Source organism: Dreissena polymorpha, chromosome 12 (genome assembly GCF_020536995.1).
Source record: "Dreissena polymorpha isolate Duluth1 chromosome 12, UMN_Dpol_1.0, whole genome shotgun sequence".
In the NCBI taxonomy this organism is placed as follows: Eukaryota; Metazoa; Mollusca; class Bivalvia; order Myida; family Dreissenidae; genus Dreissena; species Dreissena polymorpha.
In genome coordinates, this window is record NC_068366.1 from 11,514,057 (window position 1) to 11,535,272 (window position 21,216).

At 35.0% G+C, this 21,216-nt stretch overlaps 1 protein-coding gene across 1 annotated transcript; it reads right to left on the reverse strand.

Moving 5' to 3' along the window:
• Positions 1 to 319: 319 nt before the first annotated feature.
• On the reverse strand, positions 320 to 12,697 carry LOC127853891 (uncharacterized). The gene is made up of 15 exons (XM_052388692.1): positions 12,559 to 12,697; positions 10,167 to 12,215; positions 9,681 to 9,764; positions 8,576 to 8,749; positions 6,333 to 6,527; positions 5,956 to 6,123; positions 5,523 to 5,654; positions 5,008 to 5,142; positions 4,189 to 4,314; positions 3,808 to 3,932; positions 3,177 to 3,515; positions 2,844 to 3,045; positions 2,540 to 2,709; positions 1,365 to 1,477; positions 320 to 931 (listed from the first exon to the last, which is right to left on the reverse strand). Exons 1-15 carry the CDS (start codon positions 12,623 to 12,625, stop codon positions 622 to 624), a joined length of 4,389 nt encoding a protein of 1,462 aa, XP_052244652.1. The 5' UTR covers positions 12,626 to 12,697; the 3' UTR covers positions 320 to 621.
• Positions 12,698 to 21,216: the final 8,519 nt, after the last annotated feature.

Sequence of the window (21,216 nt, forward strand, 5' to 3'; positions counted from 1 at the left end):
AATGTTTTTACTACTTTGTACCACTTTTTCGTGTCATTTCAATATGTCTACTCCAATCCAACCAACGAATTTCCAAAACGGAACTTCGGGAAAAAAATTCCGAAGAACGTTCTTTCAACCCACATGATCCCTATCACCTGCTACAAAGTACAAACTGCGACATAAAGAGATCACTTCTCAATCGTCTGTCTGTCTGTCACAACTTTTGTCATTCAGAATATGCCTGCAATAGACGTGTATAAGGTCAGGTATCAGGCATAAAAACGCACCAGAATGCGCCATTTGATGCTAAAATTTGAAAAATTTTCCGGACCCCCACCAACGGGAGGGGGTATCCTTCATCAATTTGCTTCCGACGCCCCTTCACTATGTATCTAGAAATAACAGTGAGGAAACCTCTAAACATTTTACTTTACAAATGAAGCATATTTACAAAGCTTTAAAAAAGCGTTTACTTAAAAATACATTTCTTAGCTCGAATCTTGATTAATATTACAATACATATGATTGGTTGACTCTACATCACAAATGAACCATAAATGCACATTTTATCACTTATTATCATGTTTGTCACACTTCGGTTACACACTGAAGGATTGTCATATGGCCTTGATTCATTATTTACAGTCCAACCATCTTTCGCACACTTCTAACGAAGCGACTCATTAGCCCCTCCTCCGCCGTCTCCTCTTGTTCCTTTTTAATACCAGTGTCATCGAGCACGATGTCTGCCCCAAGCGGTAGCTCATCGCTGATGGTGTACCTGGAGCAGTCATCAGGCGGGTTGATCTCCTGATACAGGTAACAGTATTTTTGGCTACCACCAGGGGAGCAGCAACGGTTGTAACCTTCTTGGAGTAATGCGGATACAGTGTCGTTCTCAAAGTCCGCTGCTACTGCACCCGGATACTGCGTCTGCAGTTTGCTGAACCTGAATATTAGGCCGTAATAGCTAAGTTTTTAATGTTAAGGTAAATAAACAAGATAGCAAGGATGGAGATTGAACACTATTTGAATGTATAAAATCCAAGAAGACGTGTCAGGACTTTATTGCATGGAAGGATATTCGTGAATGTTTGAATTTAACAGATAAAAACTGATGACAATGGTCGAAAAGAAACATTATTTAAATAAATTAAGTAAGAAACTATTAAACGAACCTTTCTTTGAAATTAAATAAATATTTAAATCAGTTTGCTAACAACTGACAATTAGCTTTTTAAAATTAAAAATGAGACTGTTTTAAGTCATTGTTTTTGGTGATTCTGTGTGTGTAAGTGTGCCTTTTCTAAATATTGTACAGATTACACGCGACTTAATGTTAATCCGAAACAGAACTTTTATGGATCTTCACAAACACTCACATGTAGCAGCATCTTTGTTTGATCCCATAGGCGCTGAAGAACCAGGACTCGTAACATGTCATGTGAACTCCAAACCCGGGGCGTAGGGAGTCATTGCGGGTGAATGTGTAGTCCTGTTATAACCAATATTGCCATACATAGTGCCTAAGCTGCCGACTAATGAATTTCAAATCAGATACTACAACTTAATGTAATTTAGTGAGTAATTCATTTATTTTTTTATTTTCATACCTTACACATGTTTTTATTTGAAGCAAAGAGCGCAGAGAAAGAAATATCGACAACAGCCCATTGCTTACATTATAATTATTTGTGTCTTACTGTCTTCGATACTTTAGTCATTTCAAGGTACGTTTATCATCTGCTTGATGTATATTTTCGTAGCGAATTGCTTATTTTTTTATGTTTGATGTTATATTCGGCTGCAAATGCAATAAACAACTTAACACTGTATACGTCTCTAATATTAGGATTTTGAAGCGTACCAATACGTTTCGACCACATTTTGTTCTGTTCGTGTAAACTTTGTTCCGAAAAATATATGCTGCTGATATAATACTCGGACTTAAGCTTCCAATATAAAAGAGCGAACATATTTTTAAAAAGTTCAGGTGTGCATTTGACTCTCGAAGAGGAAAGATCCTTAAATCGGAATAGTCATGTCTTCACCTTGAAACAGTGACCAATTTTGTCTGCTGAGTCATTTGCTGAGCAATACGTTTTGTGCAACATGTAAAATAACAATGAAATAGGTAACTTAAAAAACCACGTTTGACGTCTAGGTAGAATTATATTCAATTGAAAATACGAACATTTAATTTGAGGTAGAGCAAATTATTAAATTGATTTATTAAAAAATTAATTTAACCTTCACGTGGCCCCGAGGAAGTTCATTGGAACACGTTAGCCACTGACTGTCATAAGCAAAAGGTATCATACAAAATAAAGCAAAGTAGCTTAGACGAAGGTATAACCGTATATTCTGACTATCTACCATTTATTACGAAACCATCCTTGGTACATTAAATATGTAATATGTAGCCTACAAGCCTTTTTTGAAATCTGTAGGTACGCTAAGGTAAGTAGATGGCAAAGTATAAAGGGACAAATAAACACTAAAACGGCAATACAATTGAATTTGTAAGAGTAAAACATCAGTCTGGTGCATTACTCACTTCGATCATAAGGACTTCCTGACACGGGCATGGCAGGGCAAACTCCAGCTCCTTCTTGATCCGTGTTTTGAGACCATCTTTATTACTTTCGTAAAATCTTTGGCAAAGGATTTCATTTTTCATGGATTCAGTGATGACTGTAACATTATAAAGCCACCTTCCAGCAAAATCTGCAAAATCAGTATATGGTGTTTTGAGTTCATTCTGAATTGATCTTTTTTACCAAACAACAGCATGTATATGCATTTGAAAATTTATAGTCACTTAATGTACCTGAACGCCCGTCAAATAAATACCTAGTTACCTGGCTTTACATTTGATTCTTGATTAAGTCGAGTGAAGTTATATCTGTTGGACAAAATGACTCCCGTGTAATTTAGATTTGTGAAACCACTGACAACGGGTACTTCTGATAACGGTCTGATACTAAACTGTTCCCGGTCGTAGTTAAATATGATGTACGTGTACATTCCGTCTGATGCCAGAATGCACTGCATCGACAGGTTCTAAAAGAGTAAAAACTTGCAAATTAAAATAACAATTTATTAAGCTCTTTGTACAAACTTTATTTAACTACATTATCATACTTTTATTGTGCTATCGACCCACACGTTATACAATTTAATGATACACATACCTGATGCTTGACGAGTTCATATCCGGGTTCATAGGGCGAGTGGACAGTCACATGTTTCCACGTAGCGACAAGGGCCACACTTACAATGAACTCAGTCTGGTTGGTGTATTGACGAACGAGTTGTTGGATTTTCTCAATGTCTACATTGTTCTTTTGGCGGTCGGTAAATAGGTGAATCCAAAGTCCTCCGTCTGTTATATTTCTGCTATCAATGTTTGTCCATAACGGTGCAATCACCAAGTGGTTCTGAACAGCTGTCCTCCACTCGCTTGCATTTTCACCTCCATATTGATTGTACAATGGTTGGAAATCAAGCGATATGAATCCGTCCATGCTTGGCTGGAATACCCAGATAAGTCTAATATATTTTCGCTAAACATTTAAAATTTTTAATGTAAAAGATTGCAAGCCAACATGCACCGACATCGGAAGCGTTTCCAGATTGGTTTTCCTATAATTATTTTATTTCATAGACTTGACTGAGCACACTCAACTTCCATGCCTATAATATTATATTTTGCATGGAATGTTGATGCAGACACATCTTAATGTGGCGATTTTATAAAAGTATATGCCTGCGATAATTGGACTTTGTTAAGAACTATTTATAAGTGATCAAGAATGCTTGTACCCTAAACCAGTGCACATATTCCCCGAAGTACGGCAGCCGTCTTGAGATTTGATACTCCTTGATTATTTCGTTGTCTATATCCCAGTATCTGTCTCCCGCTCCACTGAACTCCAGTAAAACCGGTTCTGTGGCAACACATAGAGAGCACACACTTTTTTTATATGTGTTGATAAAACGATTATGCTAATCGAAATATTATGGAAAAAAGGACTTGTGAAGCTTTTTAACGATTGTCGTAAAAAACTTGGCATACAATAAACGACAAAACCGAAACAACTTGCACAGCATGGAACATAATGATCAAAAACACAAAATAACCAGTTGTTTCATGCTGTTCAATGTTGTTTTACTGAACACATATTAGAAAGAACGCGACAGTACCGAAGCAGCCCAGATAGGGGTTTCCCTGTGGATAGCCTTCACGGCATGCACAGGTGAATCTACCGAACGCGTTGGAACAATCCGCATTTCTACCGCACGTTGTATTATGAATGCATTCATCAATATCTGAAAAACATTTTATAAATTTCACTTTTTGTTCTGGTATATCAAACGTTCATTTTCTTTGTACTTTAAAAATACTAGAAAGAGTTACACAATGTTGGGTAAGTAAGAATTTGTAAACACATGAACTATTTAAGATTATTAATCCTTTAATAGATGCTTCACAATAATATCAATCACTCTGTGCAAGCTTTTTGACGTAGTACTTAAAGTATAAGTTTTAGATTTTATTGTTTCATTAATTGTCTTATAGAGCTCTATACACATTGAGTAGTTTTTATAGTGTCTTGTTGATCTTTCTTATCTATGGTTACTGTACATGTTCATGTTTTTACGTAGTACTTATAGCATAAGATTTAGATTTTATTGTTTCGATAATTAATTGTCTTATAGCTACACACATTTGAGTTATTGTGATCGATTTCTTTTGAAACAGTGTTGCCAAATGTTTTCGTATCAGCGATACGTCAATTGTTCTTATGTAAAGCGCCTTTGAACGTGCATTTTTGCAAGAAAAGGGCGCTATATAAATCCGGTAAAATAATAATAATACATTATAACTAGCAATTTGTATAAGCAGATTAACATATTCAAATCGGTCTTTACTTTAATGGATGACACTGTGTAAATGCGTGTATTCTGATAAATGTGTATCAAATTAAAACTTTGTACATTATAAAATACAGTAAGAAATACCGCTTTCACATTTGGGTCCAGTAAATCCCTTGTTGCAAACACACACGTATCCTCCGTCATAATTCACACAAACACGTGTCTGGTTGAAGGATGTTGCGCAAAAGAAATCGCCACCAGAAGAACACTCGTCTATATCTGTAAAAAGCATATGAAAATGTAATTTAACCATATCGATAGAAAACACAGTTATTAAAGACTAATTGCATGTGTGTAATGCATGCGATTGATGTATTTCAAATATTTGCGATCACTGCAGACGTATCATTTTCAAGATAAATACATGCACCAACGTATTGCCGACTTTAGTGCCCTTTATAATACATTATATAAATAAAATAAGTGCAACTTGATCTCCATCATCAGGATTTGTTTTATAACAACATGAAAGTCGAAGTACACAGCAAATGGTTTTGCATTAAAGCTGCACACGTATGCCAACCCCCTCCCGTGTATTTAACGAACACATTGCTATTTCACTGTTCAACAACAAATCACACAGCGGAAAGGCGTCTCACCATCACAGTGCTGTCCACCGACCCCATCCAGGTCTCTGTATCCGTTCTGACATTCACATTTAAAGCTGCCCTCAGTGTTGGTACAGTTGGCGTTGTAGTGGCATGTCTTTCTGTCAAGACACTCGTTGATATCTGTTGTATTTCATGTTATGTTTAATGTGTTTTAATAACAATGCATAATATATTGGAATTATTTAATATATAACATTAATTTCTATGTTCTTAAAATTGACATTAAATTCATGCGGACATCAATACTTCCTTTCAATCAAAATGTAACAGAGCAAAAGGATAAATACTTTTTACATACATAATATTTTTATTTTTCTGTCCGAAAGAAACTTAGAGAGTGATCGTTTTCATAAAAGAAAGAATTTCATCAAGCTTTCCCTACTTGTTTATTTACGATACTACATTAACAGGATATAAATACCAGAACATATTGGTGCTTTATCACTCCAGAGCCCGTCTGCATTACAAACAATAGTCGAGTCATTATGTGTGCTGTACCCATGGTTACACGTGTACCATGCAGATGAGTTGAACGTCCTCAACGGCGCGTTCACTGTTGATAGATTGCCACTTGGTGGTGGACCACAGTCTGTGGAAAAAAAGTTGTCACTGATTGTAATTTTAACTTAATGAAAACAGATTTTAAGTGTCAGTGTTTTTAATGTTTCACGTTTCTTAAAGTTTTATTGCATCTTGTCTACAGATATCAGTTGCTATAATGACCTCATAATAAAGACTATACATGTATATGCTATTGATAAAAAACGATCTGACTGAAAGTGATTTGGCAATCTATACCTTTTGGTTCGCAGCCATTTGAGACCTGCCAGAGACCTTCTTCAGTGCAGTTAATGTATTCTGATGTAACGTTGTTGTTGTGTTCCTTCTTCAGTCTATATCCGTTAATGCAGTTGACTTTGGCAACGGACAGGTATGTTGTATCGTTTGAATACTCAATCATTCCATTCAGCGTATGTGAAGAGTTTCCGCAATCTGTTACATTAATTTAATATCGGACCATTAAATAATAAACGTCCGAGACATTATTAATATAGATATCTTCCTAACAGCTACTTTCCTTTAATTTAAGGTAAATTTACAATTCCCTATATAATACAGGGCAATTTCAAAAACTCACAATTAAACATGAAAATGATTTCAGTTGGGGAAACCACCTTAAGATCTTAAATGTCAAGCAATTGTTTTTTAAGCCCACACTTTTTAAAGCCAGAATAAATCACACAAAACGTACACATTAGTACATACAAAGATATTTCGATTTAAAGATAAATGCAAATTAAAATAAATATGTTTTTATATATCATATTCATTTTCAAATAACTCACGACCATGAGTATATAAACACATATATGTAAAATTTAATTAACACTTAATCTTAATTTATGCGTGAAGACATCTTTAAAAGTGTTCAAACACGTACTGGTACCGTAGTTAATATGACATCAAAAGACGATGTCAAATACAACATACAATTCTCATTAATATATCATTTTATTGCTTAATTGTCCCCTATCGGTGAAACCGGAGGGGACTTATGGTTTGTGTGTCAGTCTGTCTGTCCGTCAGTATGTCTGTCAGTCTGTCTATCAAGATGTCTGTCAGTCAGTCACATTTTGCTGGATCCTGCGATATCTTTAAAAGTTATTCATATGTTTTACATGAAACTCGAAACATGGACAGATGACAATATGAAGATTATTCACGTCAACTGATTTTGTTCCTACGTCCAGAACTTTGGTTGCTATCGCAACAAATAAAACATAATACTGACAATGGTGGAGTTTCACCGGTAGGGGACCATATAACTTGGCAATCTCTTGTTTTAAATAAAATTTTACAGAGTAAACCACGCAGAACAATGTGGGATGACATAGATGTTACCTTTGATGATACAAGTGATATTGGAGTCACTCCATGATCCATGGGAAAGACATTCAGTAAACTTTTCTCCATGCAATGTGTATCCTGCATCACACGAACACTCAGCCTTAGACTGGTATGTTGTGGTATTGGCGATACACGATCCGTGCGATATAGGTTTAGTTAAGATACAATCTGAAAAAGAAGCCATTCTAAAATACACATATTGTCATGTATATATTAAAACACATTTTAAACTATGATATAGCAATGCAAATCTGTGTACATTTATAGACCATAATCATTTTGAGCCTATGACTTGTTGTGTAAGGATACATGTGCTGAATCACAAATACATGTGTTTTTGACATAATTGAAACGCCTAAAACTTATGGCTAGTTGTTTAATGGAGTAAAGGACATCAACTTTAATTTTTATAATTTTATTATTTAAGCCTTTACGTGTTGGACGTCTGAACTATTCGTACAAAATAACTTCCAGGTCGTTAGTTTGCCAATGCATTCTTGACCATGTTATAACGGATATTAATGAATTTGAACTCAAGCTTAAATTAGAAGTGAACAAATGTTCTACGAAATTTGGCTTTTAAGTAAATACATTTGCACAGACAACTTTAACATGAAGTAACATTGATTAGATCGAAGAAGATTTATAATTCTAATAAACTAGTTTACGTCTGTCTGTTTGGCAGGTATAGAACAGTAATGATATATTTAAGGTTTGATATGTTTGAATGATTAATTGTTCAAGTTTTAAAGAAAACTTAATTAGCAAATAATTATTATAATATATAAGTACAAACGAGCGAACGCTGTTTAAATATATCTAATGGTTGAACGTTTTACCGTAATAGAAAGTCGAACTGATAGTATAGACAAATAGAACTATTAAAGTGTATATTATTTTTGACGAACATAAGATACAATATTAATATTATAAAAACTGAAAGTAGAAATGGTAACTAACGCATGCTGCGAATAAGACTAACGACAAAAGAACTCAATATTGCGTTCAAAATGTCGACTTCAATGTGTTTGTTACATAAATATATCAGTTTTAAAACATTGCACATAACACTGTTTATTATATAATAGAATCTCAATATTCTGTTAAATGAGTTGTAGTTTTATAAGTCGCACCTTTAATGATGCATGTAGCCCCCAGCTCATTCCAAAGTCCATTTTCCAAACACACAATAGTGTTGTTTCCAGTCAAGTCATATCCATGGTTGCACGAGTATTCAATCGATGAATTGAAAGTTGTTTTCCATTGAGTGTGAAAGCCGTTCAGCAACACAGGCGGTGGTCCACAGTCTTGAAGTGATAAGAGTAAAATATAAAAAAAACGTCTAGAAAATTATAATAAGCACATATTTGACAAGAGGTTGACCACAAAACATCAACACTTACCCCTGGCAGTACATGTGATATTGACATCACTCCATGATCCATTGGCTAGACACTCTGTATAGTTGTCCCCGTGCAATGTGTATCCTGCGTAACACGAACAGGCGGCAGGCGACTTATATATGGTGGTATTGGAGATGCACTTTCCGTTTGCAACAATTGGAGTATTATAACAATCTGAAAAACATCACTTAAAGGTAAAGTTTTAGCTCTGTTCTGTTAAGAAAAAAAAATTAATATAAAGGTTTGTTATAAATACGAAAAGTGGTGGTATTTTGGATTTATTCTTTCTTCCAAAATCAAGTTCATTTCAACTTGGTAAAATAGCACACAATTGTTCGGTTATGATCCTTAACATTTCAGAAATGAAAGAGGTAGGTGTGAATATGTTAATTTATTTATTGTATCAACATTTGCTTTTAATCCTTTGAACGGTGTTACATATGTAAACTTTTTCATAATTACAATTACTTTTTATCTCGCACCGTGTCCTGAGTTTACTCCAGTTCCCATATTCAAGGCATACAATGGTGTTGTTTCCATTAAGGTCATACCCGGTTATGCACGTGTATTCAACTGATGAATCGAAAGTTGTCTTTGCTTTTGTGAAATAGCCGTTCAGCAAACCAGGAGGTGTTCCACAATCTTTAAACGTAGAAAATGTTATAAACTGATCATAGCATGTTTATTGACTTTGATCTTTTTAAAGGAGAGTTATGTTGAAACTTCAGTATATCGGTACGACTACAATGTGTTCCTATTTCATTTTCATGAGCATAAACATTAAATCAAACACACCATGTTCATGTTGGAATACCTTGTTTTAAAGTATACCTACCTTTAACAGTGCAGGTTGCCTTTAACTCACTCCAGTTCCCGGAATCTAGACACACAATGGAGTTGTTTCCAGTCAGTTGGAAGCCTGGGTTGCACATATAGTTAACGACTGAATTATAGGCTGCGCTCAAAACTGTGTAAGTTCCATTAGGAATTCCGGGTGGTGAAACACAATCTGTATAAATGTATTTCAATAAAGCAATTCACAATCGGCATACTATGGCAACGCAGTACTTTTTATACATATAATAATAAACTGTCCATACAATTTTTCTTTGAAAATATCAAAGATTCTTTAAAATGTTTAAGACATTTTTGTTCTTACCCGATTTTTCAATACTTTCGATATATCAGATGTTAATACATGACACAATCAAGTGTGCTTTTCATTCCTCGAAATATAAAAATCACTATAAATCGTAGAGTTTTTTTTTTACAGAAGTATACGTGAGACAAGTGATTTAAGCTGATGTTTGAGGATAAGTACCTGTAGTGGAAAATGTTGTTGCGTCTAACGTTGAAGTAATTGTTGGTTGAGGTGAAGAAGTCGGCACATGTTTAGTTGTTGGTTCAGGAGAAGATACAGATGCAGGTGTAGTTGTTGGTTCAGTTGGAGATGTCGGTACAGGTGTACTTGTTGGTTCAGGTGAAGATGTCGGTATAGATGTAGTTGTTGGTTCAGATGGAGATGTCGGTACAGATGTAGTTGTTGGTTCAGGTGAAGATGTCGGTAGAACTGTAGTTGTTGTTTCAGGTGAATATGGAGGTTCAGGTGTAGTTGTTGACTCAGTTGAATAAGGCGAAGCAGGTGTAGCTGTTGGTTCAAGTGAATATGGCGGTGCAGGTGTAGTTTTTGGTTCAGGTGAATATGGCGGTTCAGATGTAGCTGTTGGTTCAAGTGAATATGGCTGTGTAGTTGTAGTTTTTGGTTCAGGTGAATATGGCGGTTCAGGTGTAGTTGTTGGTTCAGGTGAATATCGCGGTGCAGGTGTAGTTGTTTGTTCAGGTGAATATGGCGGTTCAGGTGTAGTTGTTGGTTCAGGTGAATATGGCGGTGCAAGTGTAGTTGTTGGTTCAGGTGAATATGGCGTTGCAAGTGTAGTTGTTGGTTCAGGTGAATATGGTGGTGCAGGTGTAGTTATTAGTTCAGGAGAAGATACAGATGCAGGTGTAGTTGTTGGTTCAGTTGTAAATTGCGGTGCAGACGTAGTTGTTGGTTCAGGTGAATATGGCGGTGCAGGTGTAGTTGTTGGTTCAGGTGAATATGGCGGTGAAGATGTAGTTGTTGGTTTAGGTGAATATGGCGGTGAAGGTATAGTTGTCGGTTCAGGTGAAGATGTCGGTACAACTGTAGTTGCTGGTTCAGGTGAATATGGCGTTACAAATGTAGTTGTTTGTTCAGGTGAAGATGTCGGTGCGGGATTTGTTTTATGTTCAGATGAAGATATCGATACAGGATCAGTTGTTGGATCAGGTGAAAATGTAGGTGCTGGATCAGTTGTTGGTTCAGGTGAAGATGTCGGTACATGATCAGTTGTTGGTTCAGGTGAAGATGTCGTTGCAGGTTCAGTTGTTAATTCAGGTGAAGATGCCGGTACATGCTCAGTTGTAGAAGATGTCGGTAGGAGATCAGTTGTTGGTTCAGGTGAAGAGGACAGTATAGGACCTGTTGTTGGTTCAGGTGAAGACGTCGGTACAGGATCAGTTGTTGGTTCAGGTGAATATGTCGGTAGATGATCAGTTGTTTGTTCAGGTGAAGATGTCGGTAGAGGATCAGTTGTTGGTTCAGATGGTGATGTCGATACAGAATCAGTTGTTGGTTCAGGTGAAGATGTCGGTACAGGATCAGATGTTGGTTCAGGTGAAGATGTCGGTGCAGGATCAGTTGTTGGATCAGGTGAAGATGTCGGTACAGGATCAGTTGTTGGTTCAGGTGAAGATGCCGGTACAGGATCTGTTGTTGGTTCAGGTAGAGATGTCGGTACGGGATCAGTTATTGGTTGAGGTGAAGATGTCGGTGCAGGTGTAGTTGTTGGTTCAGGTGTAGTTGTTTGTTCAGGTGGAGATAATGATGCAGCTGTAGTTGTTGGTTCAGGTGAATATGGCGGTACAGGTGTAGTTGTTGGTTCAGGTGAAGATGTCGGTACAGGTGTAGTTGTTGGTTTCGGTGAAAATGTCGTTGCAGGTGTAGTTGCTGTTGCAGATATTGATGTTGTCGTGGAAGTTGTTAATTGATCAGACGGTTTGGTTGAAAAAGCCGAAGTGTTTGATGCAGATGATGCTTTTATTTGTGTAGTTAATGTATTGGTTGCTGTTGTCGGAGAAAACGTGTTTGTCCCATATGTTTCCGATTCTGTTGTTGTTATGTTGGTTGTTGTTGTAGTTGCAGGAGTGGTTATCCCCGGATTTTCCGCCTTTGTGGTTGTTGTATTGAACGCAGTTGGTGGTGAAGACGTTGTGTCTTGTGTTACGGCTTCTGCTGCTAATATGTAGGACGCTGTTGTCGGTGCAGACGTTGTAGCTTTGAATGTTGTTGCTGTTGTATAGTCACATAAATAAGAAAGAATCAAAACCTACATATGTTATTCCAGACATGAGCTGTATTGCAGGTTTAATAATATTAGCAATTTTATCACAAACCTGAGTAAAATGTACGTTACGTCAGCATTTATTTGGAAAAACACACGTTGTATCAAGATCTTGCAAATCGCTTATAAAATATTAAATCTATGTGTAATATTATATATTGATATCGACTTTTCAGATTGTGGTCTTGATCATATATTTTCAAGCACTAATTTTTAAATTCAAAATGTGGTTTCATGTACTCAATAAATCAATTTGAAAGCATGTTATCCAGATCGATTAAAGCAACACACCTGTACTTCCATGCTTAAGCAGAACACATTGTATTTCAAGAAATACTAGTATAACAAAACCGATCATTCTGTACAACGTAGCGACACAATATACTTATGCATTCAAAAACTCTGTGTAACTGAACTTGTTATAAGATTGATAAGGTAAACCCAGTCTTTTTAAATCCATTGACATGTTAGGCTTAAACTGATAATACAGTGAAAACCATTTATTATTAGTAACAGCAAAACAGAAACTGATTGAGCTCATAACTATGTTACGACCAAGGAATGTTTCAAAACGAAAGCGTTGTCAAAAGGACATGTATTAGCGCGAGGTACCAGCAAATTCCTGTAGTAACGCCTGTCGTTTGATTTGGGACGGTGCATTTCATAAATATATGTTGACGCGATTTCATAAGTAATAAGTTATGGTTATTTTGCATTTGGAAATGCCATTTATCATTATATAAAGTTTCATTTGAATTACTTTAATTATATTATTATTAATTATATAATGCTTCATTTGAATAACTTTAATGTTCTTTTAGTTCTGATTTTAATAATAAAATAACGCTCTGTGATTCGGCTTTGAAACAAGACAAAAACAAGGGCAAGTACTCTAAAACCGCAGAAGAGAGAGAGAGAGTTATAGTTCTTTTACAACCACCCACAATGTTTACTGCATGTCTTTGAAATTGTATCTAAATATCAATTGTAATAGAGTAATAGAGTGTAGAAGAAAATAAACCAATACATAACTGTATGAATATTGCAGAAAAGTTATGGTTCTCTTGCACTGCACTCACTCTCAAAGTTTTTTTATCAGCATATAAAATTTCTTATGAATCCATTTAATCGTTCTTGGGTTATGCTCCGCAGTAGCAGCGGGACAGAATTTCGGAACGATGGAAGGACTGTCGATGCGATGACTATATGTCGTGTTTAAGGGTAATACAAATAAAAACAAAAACACATCTCGTTTTACATCCAATAATAAAATTGAGTGAGTTACACACCGTTCGATTCTGCTTTAATTAAATTATATCTATACTAATCCAAAAGCTCAATAAACCCGCTTTCAAAATCATGTTGCGTATGTCTGATAAGATGGATGTATGTGTACTTAACGAGAAGTTGAAGATGATATTTATTTTCTTATCTTTAGATGAATGTACATTTCTGCTGAGACCTTAATTCTTTTGTAAATAGCTCGTGCAATGTATTGCTTCTTATGAAAATTTAAATAAAGGGTGAACATTTTCAATAAAGTTATTCTTAGAGGGATTTATCGACGATTTTTCCCGTGAAATGTACTGATTTAGAAACAGTTAATGTTTATATTGATATTTATTTTTGATAGCAATTTAAATGATTTTTGAGTCTTATAAACTAAAAGATAAATAATCACATTTCGTTTTGCGATAACAGTCCCGGTATGATTGAAACGACTAATTTATAATGTAACATACAATTTCACAAATCTGTGTAATCGTCTGCTTTCTAACACAATTGTCGCGCCGATTATAGAAAAAGCATCGCTTGTATTTTATATCCCCGAACATGCATAGGTTTTCTTTAATGCATGATGTGTCGCAAAATGTATTGTTCCAGTTCATTTAGTCTCTTTACCTCACTGCATGTATAAACGTAGACACAAAAACAAATAATATGCACCTGTCAACATGAATATGTAGTAAACCTGAATAAGACAGAAGTGATTATTTTTCATTTGAACAAACGAATAACATGATAAGGCTACGAGTGAAGTTCGGCATACTTGTAAACAAGTCCCTAAATTTCATCATTTTAATGCGTAATATTTATCTTAAGCATTCAAGTAAACAAAACTTGTTTACAAGGTATTAAAAATCATTATCCCTTGTGCACCAATGCAATATTTTAAATATATAGTTGTATATAGATAATTTTGTAATTTAGTATATTTGTAATACACTGTCATAGCATAGCAAGTGATTTTATTGAGTTGGAGAATGATTATCTCTTAACAGAAGAACACTTGATTCAAATGAATATTTATCAGATCGTCTTAAATAAATTGCATTCAGTATTTTATATTACACATATTTTCGCATTCATATTTCAATTCGAAAAGTAATAAGCCCACACCATGCTTTATAATGTAATTATACATGCATGGACCATTGTGCAAGCATGTTGTCATGAAGAGCGACTTAACAATTACAAAAATGACTCTGTATTTCCATTCGATCATTTTGTAAACCGTACTGTACTATTCTTTCTTCGCTAACAAAAGCTATGGTGTGACTTAAATTGCAATAAAATACATAAGATAAATACTGTCTTTAGTGATATATTGACAGGTTGGACTCAGATTGATATGCTTTAAAAACCGTTTAGGAATCAGTCTCAGCAAATGAAGAACCGTTTGAGTTTATAATTATCAATATATAGACGTCCAACACAAGAATGTGGTAAGTGCTAGGCAAGTCTCTAGCACCGTACAGTCTCATAATGTGAAAAATGACGAAAACACAAATACATATTGTTAGAAACATAATTGTCTAAATAGTATAATCCTAACGCGTTTCTTACAAAAACGTCATAAAATCGAGTATAATTGCTCAAACAAAGGCTGCTATGTATAAAAAGTTCGAATGTTGAAAAAAAAAACGTTTGAAAATCTACATTAACTTAAAGTTCAACGGAATGAATTTAGTATTAATGTACAAGATCGCGCCTTGTGAATAATGCAGGGATAAGCGTGAAGCTTTACATGCCATAAAACAGGTCGTTGACCGTTTCAGGCTGATGTGTCCGGTTAATTTGTTTATGTTTTTCCTTGTGCGCATGTTATTTCCGATGTTGTCAAAGCAATTGATAACTTGCATTAAACAGATGTAGGTTACAATAGTTTGTCCTCTTGCGATCTCTCTGACACGTTTCATCAGTTCTATATTGAACCCTTTATGCCCGCTTTGACAATAGTTCACTATGTATGTATATGGTACGACCCTGTGATCCATACACAATATAACACACAAGCATTTAAACTTGTTGAGAAGATCACCAATTCGGAAACACATCCCCTTGAACGTGTAACTTGATGAACGTCAAGAAGAGATATGCAGGGTTTGATATTTAAAGGGAACCATTCTTATGTTAAAACAATTATTGATTTGTGGCTTAATTTTATTCATCACCATTGGCTAAGACTGAGTGTGGACGCCATTTTTACACTTGAATTAGCGCGATCGGATTCTTTTCAGATATAATAGATCGATCTGGATCAATGTGGTTATACTGACCGGACGGATACGAATAGCGGCCCTCTCAAAAAATTGTTCGAGTTTGCTTTACATATTCTCAATATGTGATATAATTTTCACGAACAATCATACTTAGAATTAGTACGTGCTTTATTCAAGAGTATTTAAATTCCCAACTCTATAGCATGCACTATTTAAATAGTGTATTAGTAATGTGTTCGACAATCAGTTTCTGATCACGAATGTTATGGCAGATATAGAAGATCCGGAACATTTTATGAATGCTAAGCTTCACTTGTTTGGTCCTAATTTTATGGCAGCTTTTGAAGATTCGGGACATTTTATTAGTGCTAAGGTACAATGGTTTGGTCCTGATTTCATGTAAGCTTTCAAACATCCGACACATTTTATTAATGCTAAGCTAAACATGTCTGGTCCTTATTTTATGGTAGCTATTGAGCCATTTTATAAATGCTTAGCAACACTGTTCTAGTCCTAACGTTTTGTCACTCATCACCATTTTCGAACTAATAAAATAGAACAACAACAATAACAACATCAATATCAACTATGGTATACGCTATGTTTTAGTGCAATTTGTTTGCAATAAAACACAGTATGATATGTAATTTTTTCTGAGAAAATTATCACGTCCTAAACCATGAAATGTAATCATCCGTAGTAAGAAAATGTTTTTCGTAGATAAATATAAATATGATAAATATGACCTGGTTTAGACATAAAATATAGCTAATTGGTTATATCATACAAGTAGACATGTTAAACATGAGTTTGACCGAAAGTACCTTTATTATGATGTATTCGAATACATTACATGTAGTTAACTATTAAGATTCATTTCCGAAGCATGATGAAGCCTGTTTTATCATATTTACTCACACGCATCCTCTAAAGCAAACAAGTATTAAACTTTATGCTATAAGTTTACTCTACATTCAAGACGATAACACCATATGAAGCACAATAAAAATTGTTTGTATATGAAGCAAACAATTCCAAAAAAGTATTTCATGATTTATAGGCCTAGCAAATTTTTAACTCTTCTGACGATGCCATGCATGCTGACTCCGTCTGTGGGTATCTCGTCGCTGATCGTGTATCTTGAGCAATCATCAGGCGGGTTGATCTCCTGATACAGGTTACAGTATTTGTGGCTGCCTTCAGGCGAGCAGCACTGATTGTAACCCTTCTCGAGTAATCCGGCAAGTGTTTTGTTTTCAAACTCTGCAGCTACTGCACCCGGGTATTGCGTCTGCAGTTTGCTGAACCTGAAAATTGTGCGCAGTACATGTGCTGTTCGAAAATGTATCCATCAAAAATCAAATAATCAAGATGGCCCATTTTCGCAACGCTTTAAGGCACAAACATGACTTGTAAATATGCTATATAATGTTATCGTATAAATAAACTTAACTGCTGACAAGTGATTAAAATGACAAAGCCTGAACTATTTTGTTCCATATTTTTACTGACCGTTATCCTGAAACATTTCTTTGAACATTATCTTTGAATTGCAAAGTCTATTTCTATAACATATCAGGAAGCTATACAAAGTTACCAATTTAGATTGTTGAAACTTTCTAGCCCAATGAGACCATAAACTCTTGCGAAAAATAATGTTTTAGGCAAGAAGAATTTTAGTTTTTAATTTATGCCATGAAAACCCAATTAGGAAAACCGTTCTCCTATTGCCCATTGTGTTTTTACTAAATCAACACAATCTGCAGATTTTTTGTAGAAGTTCCGCCGTAGGAACATTTGTGTGAAGCTATATGGAAATACGCCAGTTATTAGAGGAACGTGTGTAGGGGTAACTCAATTATCATATATCAAAACTCATTTTTAAATCCGGCTAATGGTTCGTTAAAAATGTCAATGCTTTAGATATAGCAAAAAAACCGCAAAACACTCATATCAAAAGAGTCTATGTTTACGTATATTGTGTAAAAATACTAAAACAGGTACAGGTTGCAGTCATATTATAAGTACACTAGCTCAACGCGATTTCTATACCATGCTCATAACTCACGTGTAACAGCATCTCTGTTTGATGCCATATGCGCTGACAAACCAGGACTCGTAGCAAGTCATATGGCTTCCAAATCTCAAACGTAGGGCGTCATTGCGGGTGAAAGTGTAGTCCTATAAAAAATTAAAAATTACCAATACACAGTACCAAAGCAGCAGAATAATAAAACGTAAACAAGAGAATACAATCACAATTAATATTATTTGATATTCGTTAATTGTTGTATTTTAATATCCTAAACATATGTTTTTATGTGTAGCGAAGATTACAGGAAAAGAAATATCGACAACAGCCGATTGCTTACATAACATTTCTTTGTCTGAACTTATTTTCGATAATTCAGTCAATGCGAGATGCCTTAATGATCTTCTTGATTTATAATTTAGTAGCGAGTTTTTTGTTGTGTTTGGTGTTTTATTCGGCTAGTTATGCTATATTGAGCTAAGCACTGTACACTCATAAAATGATTTGTTTTTGATGGTTACCAAAATGTTTCGACCATGTTTCGTTTCGTTCGAGACAACTATATTCCGAAACATTATTGATGCTGATATAATATTTGAACTATTCCTTAAAGTATGAAAAGCGAACCAAATCAAAAAGTTTATTTGTGCATGGCTTCTCGAAGGAACAAGATTAAATTGCAATAATGATGTCTTCACGTTAGAAACAGTGGCCAGTTTTCGCTGCTGAATTATTTGTTCTGAGTATTGCGTTTTGTGCAACATGTAAACCAAGCAGTAGGTAACTAAAAACGCCGACTGACGTCTAGTTAGGATTATTATGGAATGCAGACAAGAACACATTATATCAGGTGAAGATTGATTTATAAAAATTAATAAAGAAATTTAACTTAGCGAAGAGGAAATTCATGAGAAATTGTTTATCACCATTTTAGTTCCATAAACAATCAAAATAGCCTTCAGGAAACTATAAACGTAAATAGGTGACTGCTTACAATTTATCTATTAACCACTCTTGGCACGTTACATATCAAATATCTATATTTATCTTTAAAGCCCTTTAAAAAAAGTATATATTCATCTATAGCATATATATAACAAACTGATCAAAGAAAACACGAAAATGGGAATATAATTGAAATACTACTATTAATTATACAACGTACTTCTCGTGCGTTACTTACCTCCATCATTAACACCTCCTGGCACGGGCATGGCAAAGCAAACTCGAGCTGTTTTTGGATCAAGGTCTTCAGCTCAAACTTATGACTTTCGTAAAAACTTTGGCATAGGATTTCATTTTTCATGGATTCAGTGACGACCGTAACATTATAAATCCACCTTCCAGCGAAAGCTGCAAAAAATCAGTAAAATGTGTTTGGAATTCCAAGACATTCTAAATTTATCTATGTTAATAGCATGGATAAGCGTGTAAACTGTTTTAAATCGTTGTTTCACTATGCCTTTGAACATATCTTGTAAATAAATGCTACAGGCTAACCAGTATCAGTAAATTCTAAATAACTATTTACATAAACTGTATTTGATTAAGTAGTTACATGGAATAACATTGGATCCTTGATTAAGCCATGTGAAGTTATGTCTGTTAGACAAAATGTCTCCCGTGTAATCGAGATTTGTATAACCACTAGCAACAGGTACTTCAGGTAACGGTCTGATACTGAACTGCTCCCGGTCGTAGTTGAACATGATGTATGTGTACATGCCGTCCGATACCAGAATGCATTGCATCGACAGGTTCTAAAAGAGCCAATTGCATTTCAGTAAAAAAAATGTATAATGATTGCTTCTTGCGTTTCTTGATCGTAAATATTCAGTAACTGACAGGTGCTTTCGACTGTTATTTTAGAGTAATTGACCGGTACCTGGTGCTTTACAAGTTCATATCCGGGTTCGTAGGGCGAGTGGACAGTTACGTGCTTCCACGTGGCGACCAGGGCCACGCTGACCTTGAATTCGGTCTGGTTGGTGTACATGCGAATGAGATCCTGGATCTTTGCAATGTCGTCTGTTTTGTTTTGCTGTTTATTCGTAAACGAATGGATCCATAACCCGCCGTCTGATATGTTACTGCTGTCAATGTTTGTCCATAACGGTGCAATCGCCCTGTGGTTCTGAACAGCTGCCTTCCAGTCACTTGCATTTTCACCTCCATATTCATTGTACAATGGTTGGAAATCAAGCGATATGAATCCGTTCATGCTTGGCTAAAATACAAGCAAATCAAACGTTTTTCAACATAACGGATTGGACAGATATATTGATTAATGAGTATGAAATCGAATCTTAACGATAATATGAACGTAACTCTAGTGTTACCTTGAACCAATTAATATATTCTCCTAAATATGGAAATCTTGTCGAGATATGGTAAGCATCTATCATCGGGTTGTCACCGTTGTATCTATCCCCAGCTGCTTTAAAGTCCAGCAAAACTGGTTCTGGAAAATGTGCAATAAAATCTAATAACACTATATGAACACAGCAGAAAAGAACAATACTTTATTTCTCCCAGGTTTACATATATACAACATTGGGAACATACAATAAACATTTTACAAAATACGTATCATGTTTCTGGTATAAATGTGGTACATGTTGGTCTAGGGGAAGTCATACAGACAATTTGAATCACTTAAAAAGCGTTAATAGTTACAGGGATATTTTATAGTTTTTATTCACAATAAGGTAAAGATGAAATTTACATAGGTTAACAAAAAGAACGTTATATGAAGATGAGATTTTGTTCAATGATTTACAAAATAACTAATTTCGTAAATATTGTATTGGGCAGTGCTTGTTAAGGTTCGCTACACTGCAATCTCTTATGCAGATTTTTCTTCTTAAGATAATGTTTGAGTAGATTGTCGACTTCAATTCACGAGTCACGAGATCAACCACATGTTTTATTTATATGATCTCGAATGGATATAATCTCGATAAACAACGGTAACAAACGCATTTTATTTATTCAATGAGTGTTTATCATTTGCTTTTTTGTAAAAAGGTAAAACTAAATGATTTCACGGGAACAATAACGTATTGAAAATTCTTAATGGTAATTTCAGTTACATATTTCGACAATTTCACTATTAGTGTTAAAGGATAGAAATAGCATAGCCAGTTGAAAATCACTAATATTTCCAAATTAACCAAATATGAAATAATACCTCAAAACAATATCACAACATCGCATAATTGCAAACAAAACCGGCTGACGATGGCGCGTTCTTTCAATCCACTCCCATATTCAAGCACATAATATTATCTTGTCTTTATAAGTAGAATCATATTGTAAGCGTAGCACGAACAACAATGAAACTATTCAAAAATACGGTTTCATGTGAAACGGTTACATTTTTAGAACTCAACTACATTTATTCAGTTTCAAACG

What these genes read in the sequence shown, in the direction of transcription:
- LOC127853891 (XM_052388692.1), bottom strand. Translation starts at nt 12,625, where the DNA reads ATGATCGGTTTTGTTATACTAGTATTTCTTGAAATACAATGTGTTCTG. An exon ending in GGCTACATGCATCATTAAAG is followed by an intron (nt 6,528 to 8,575) that starts GTGCGACTTATA and finishes TTAATGTAACAG; the next exon opens with ATTGCGGAAACTCTTCACAT. An exon ending in AAACAAAGATGCTGCTACAT is followed by an intron (nt 932 to 1,364) that starts GTGAGTGTTTGT and finishes CCTAATATTCAG; the next exon opens with GTTCAGCAAACTGCAGACGC.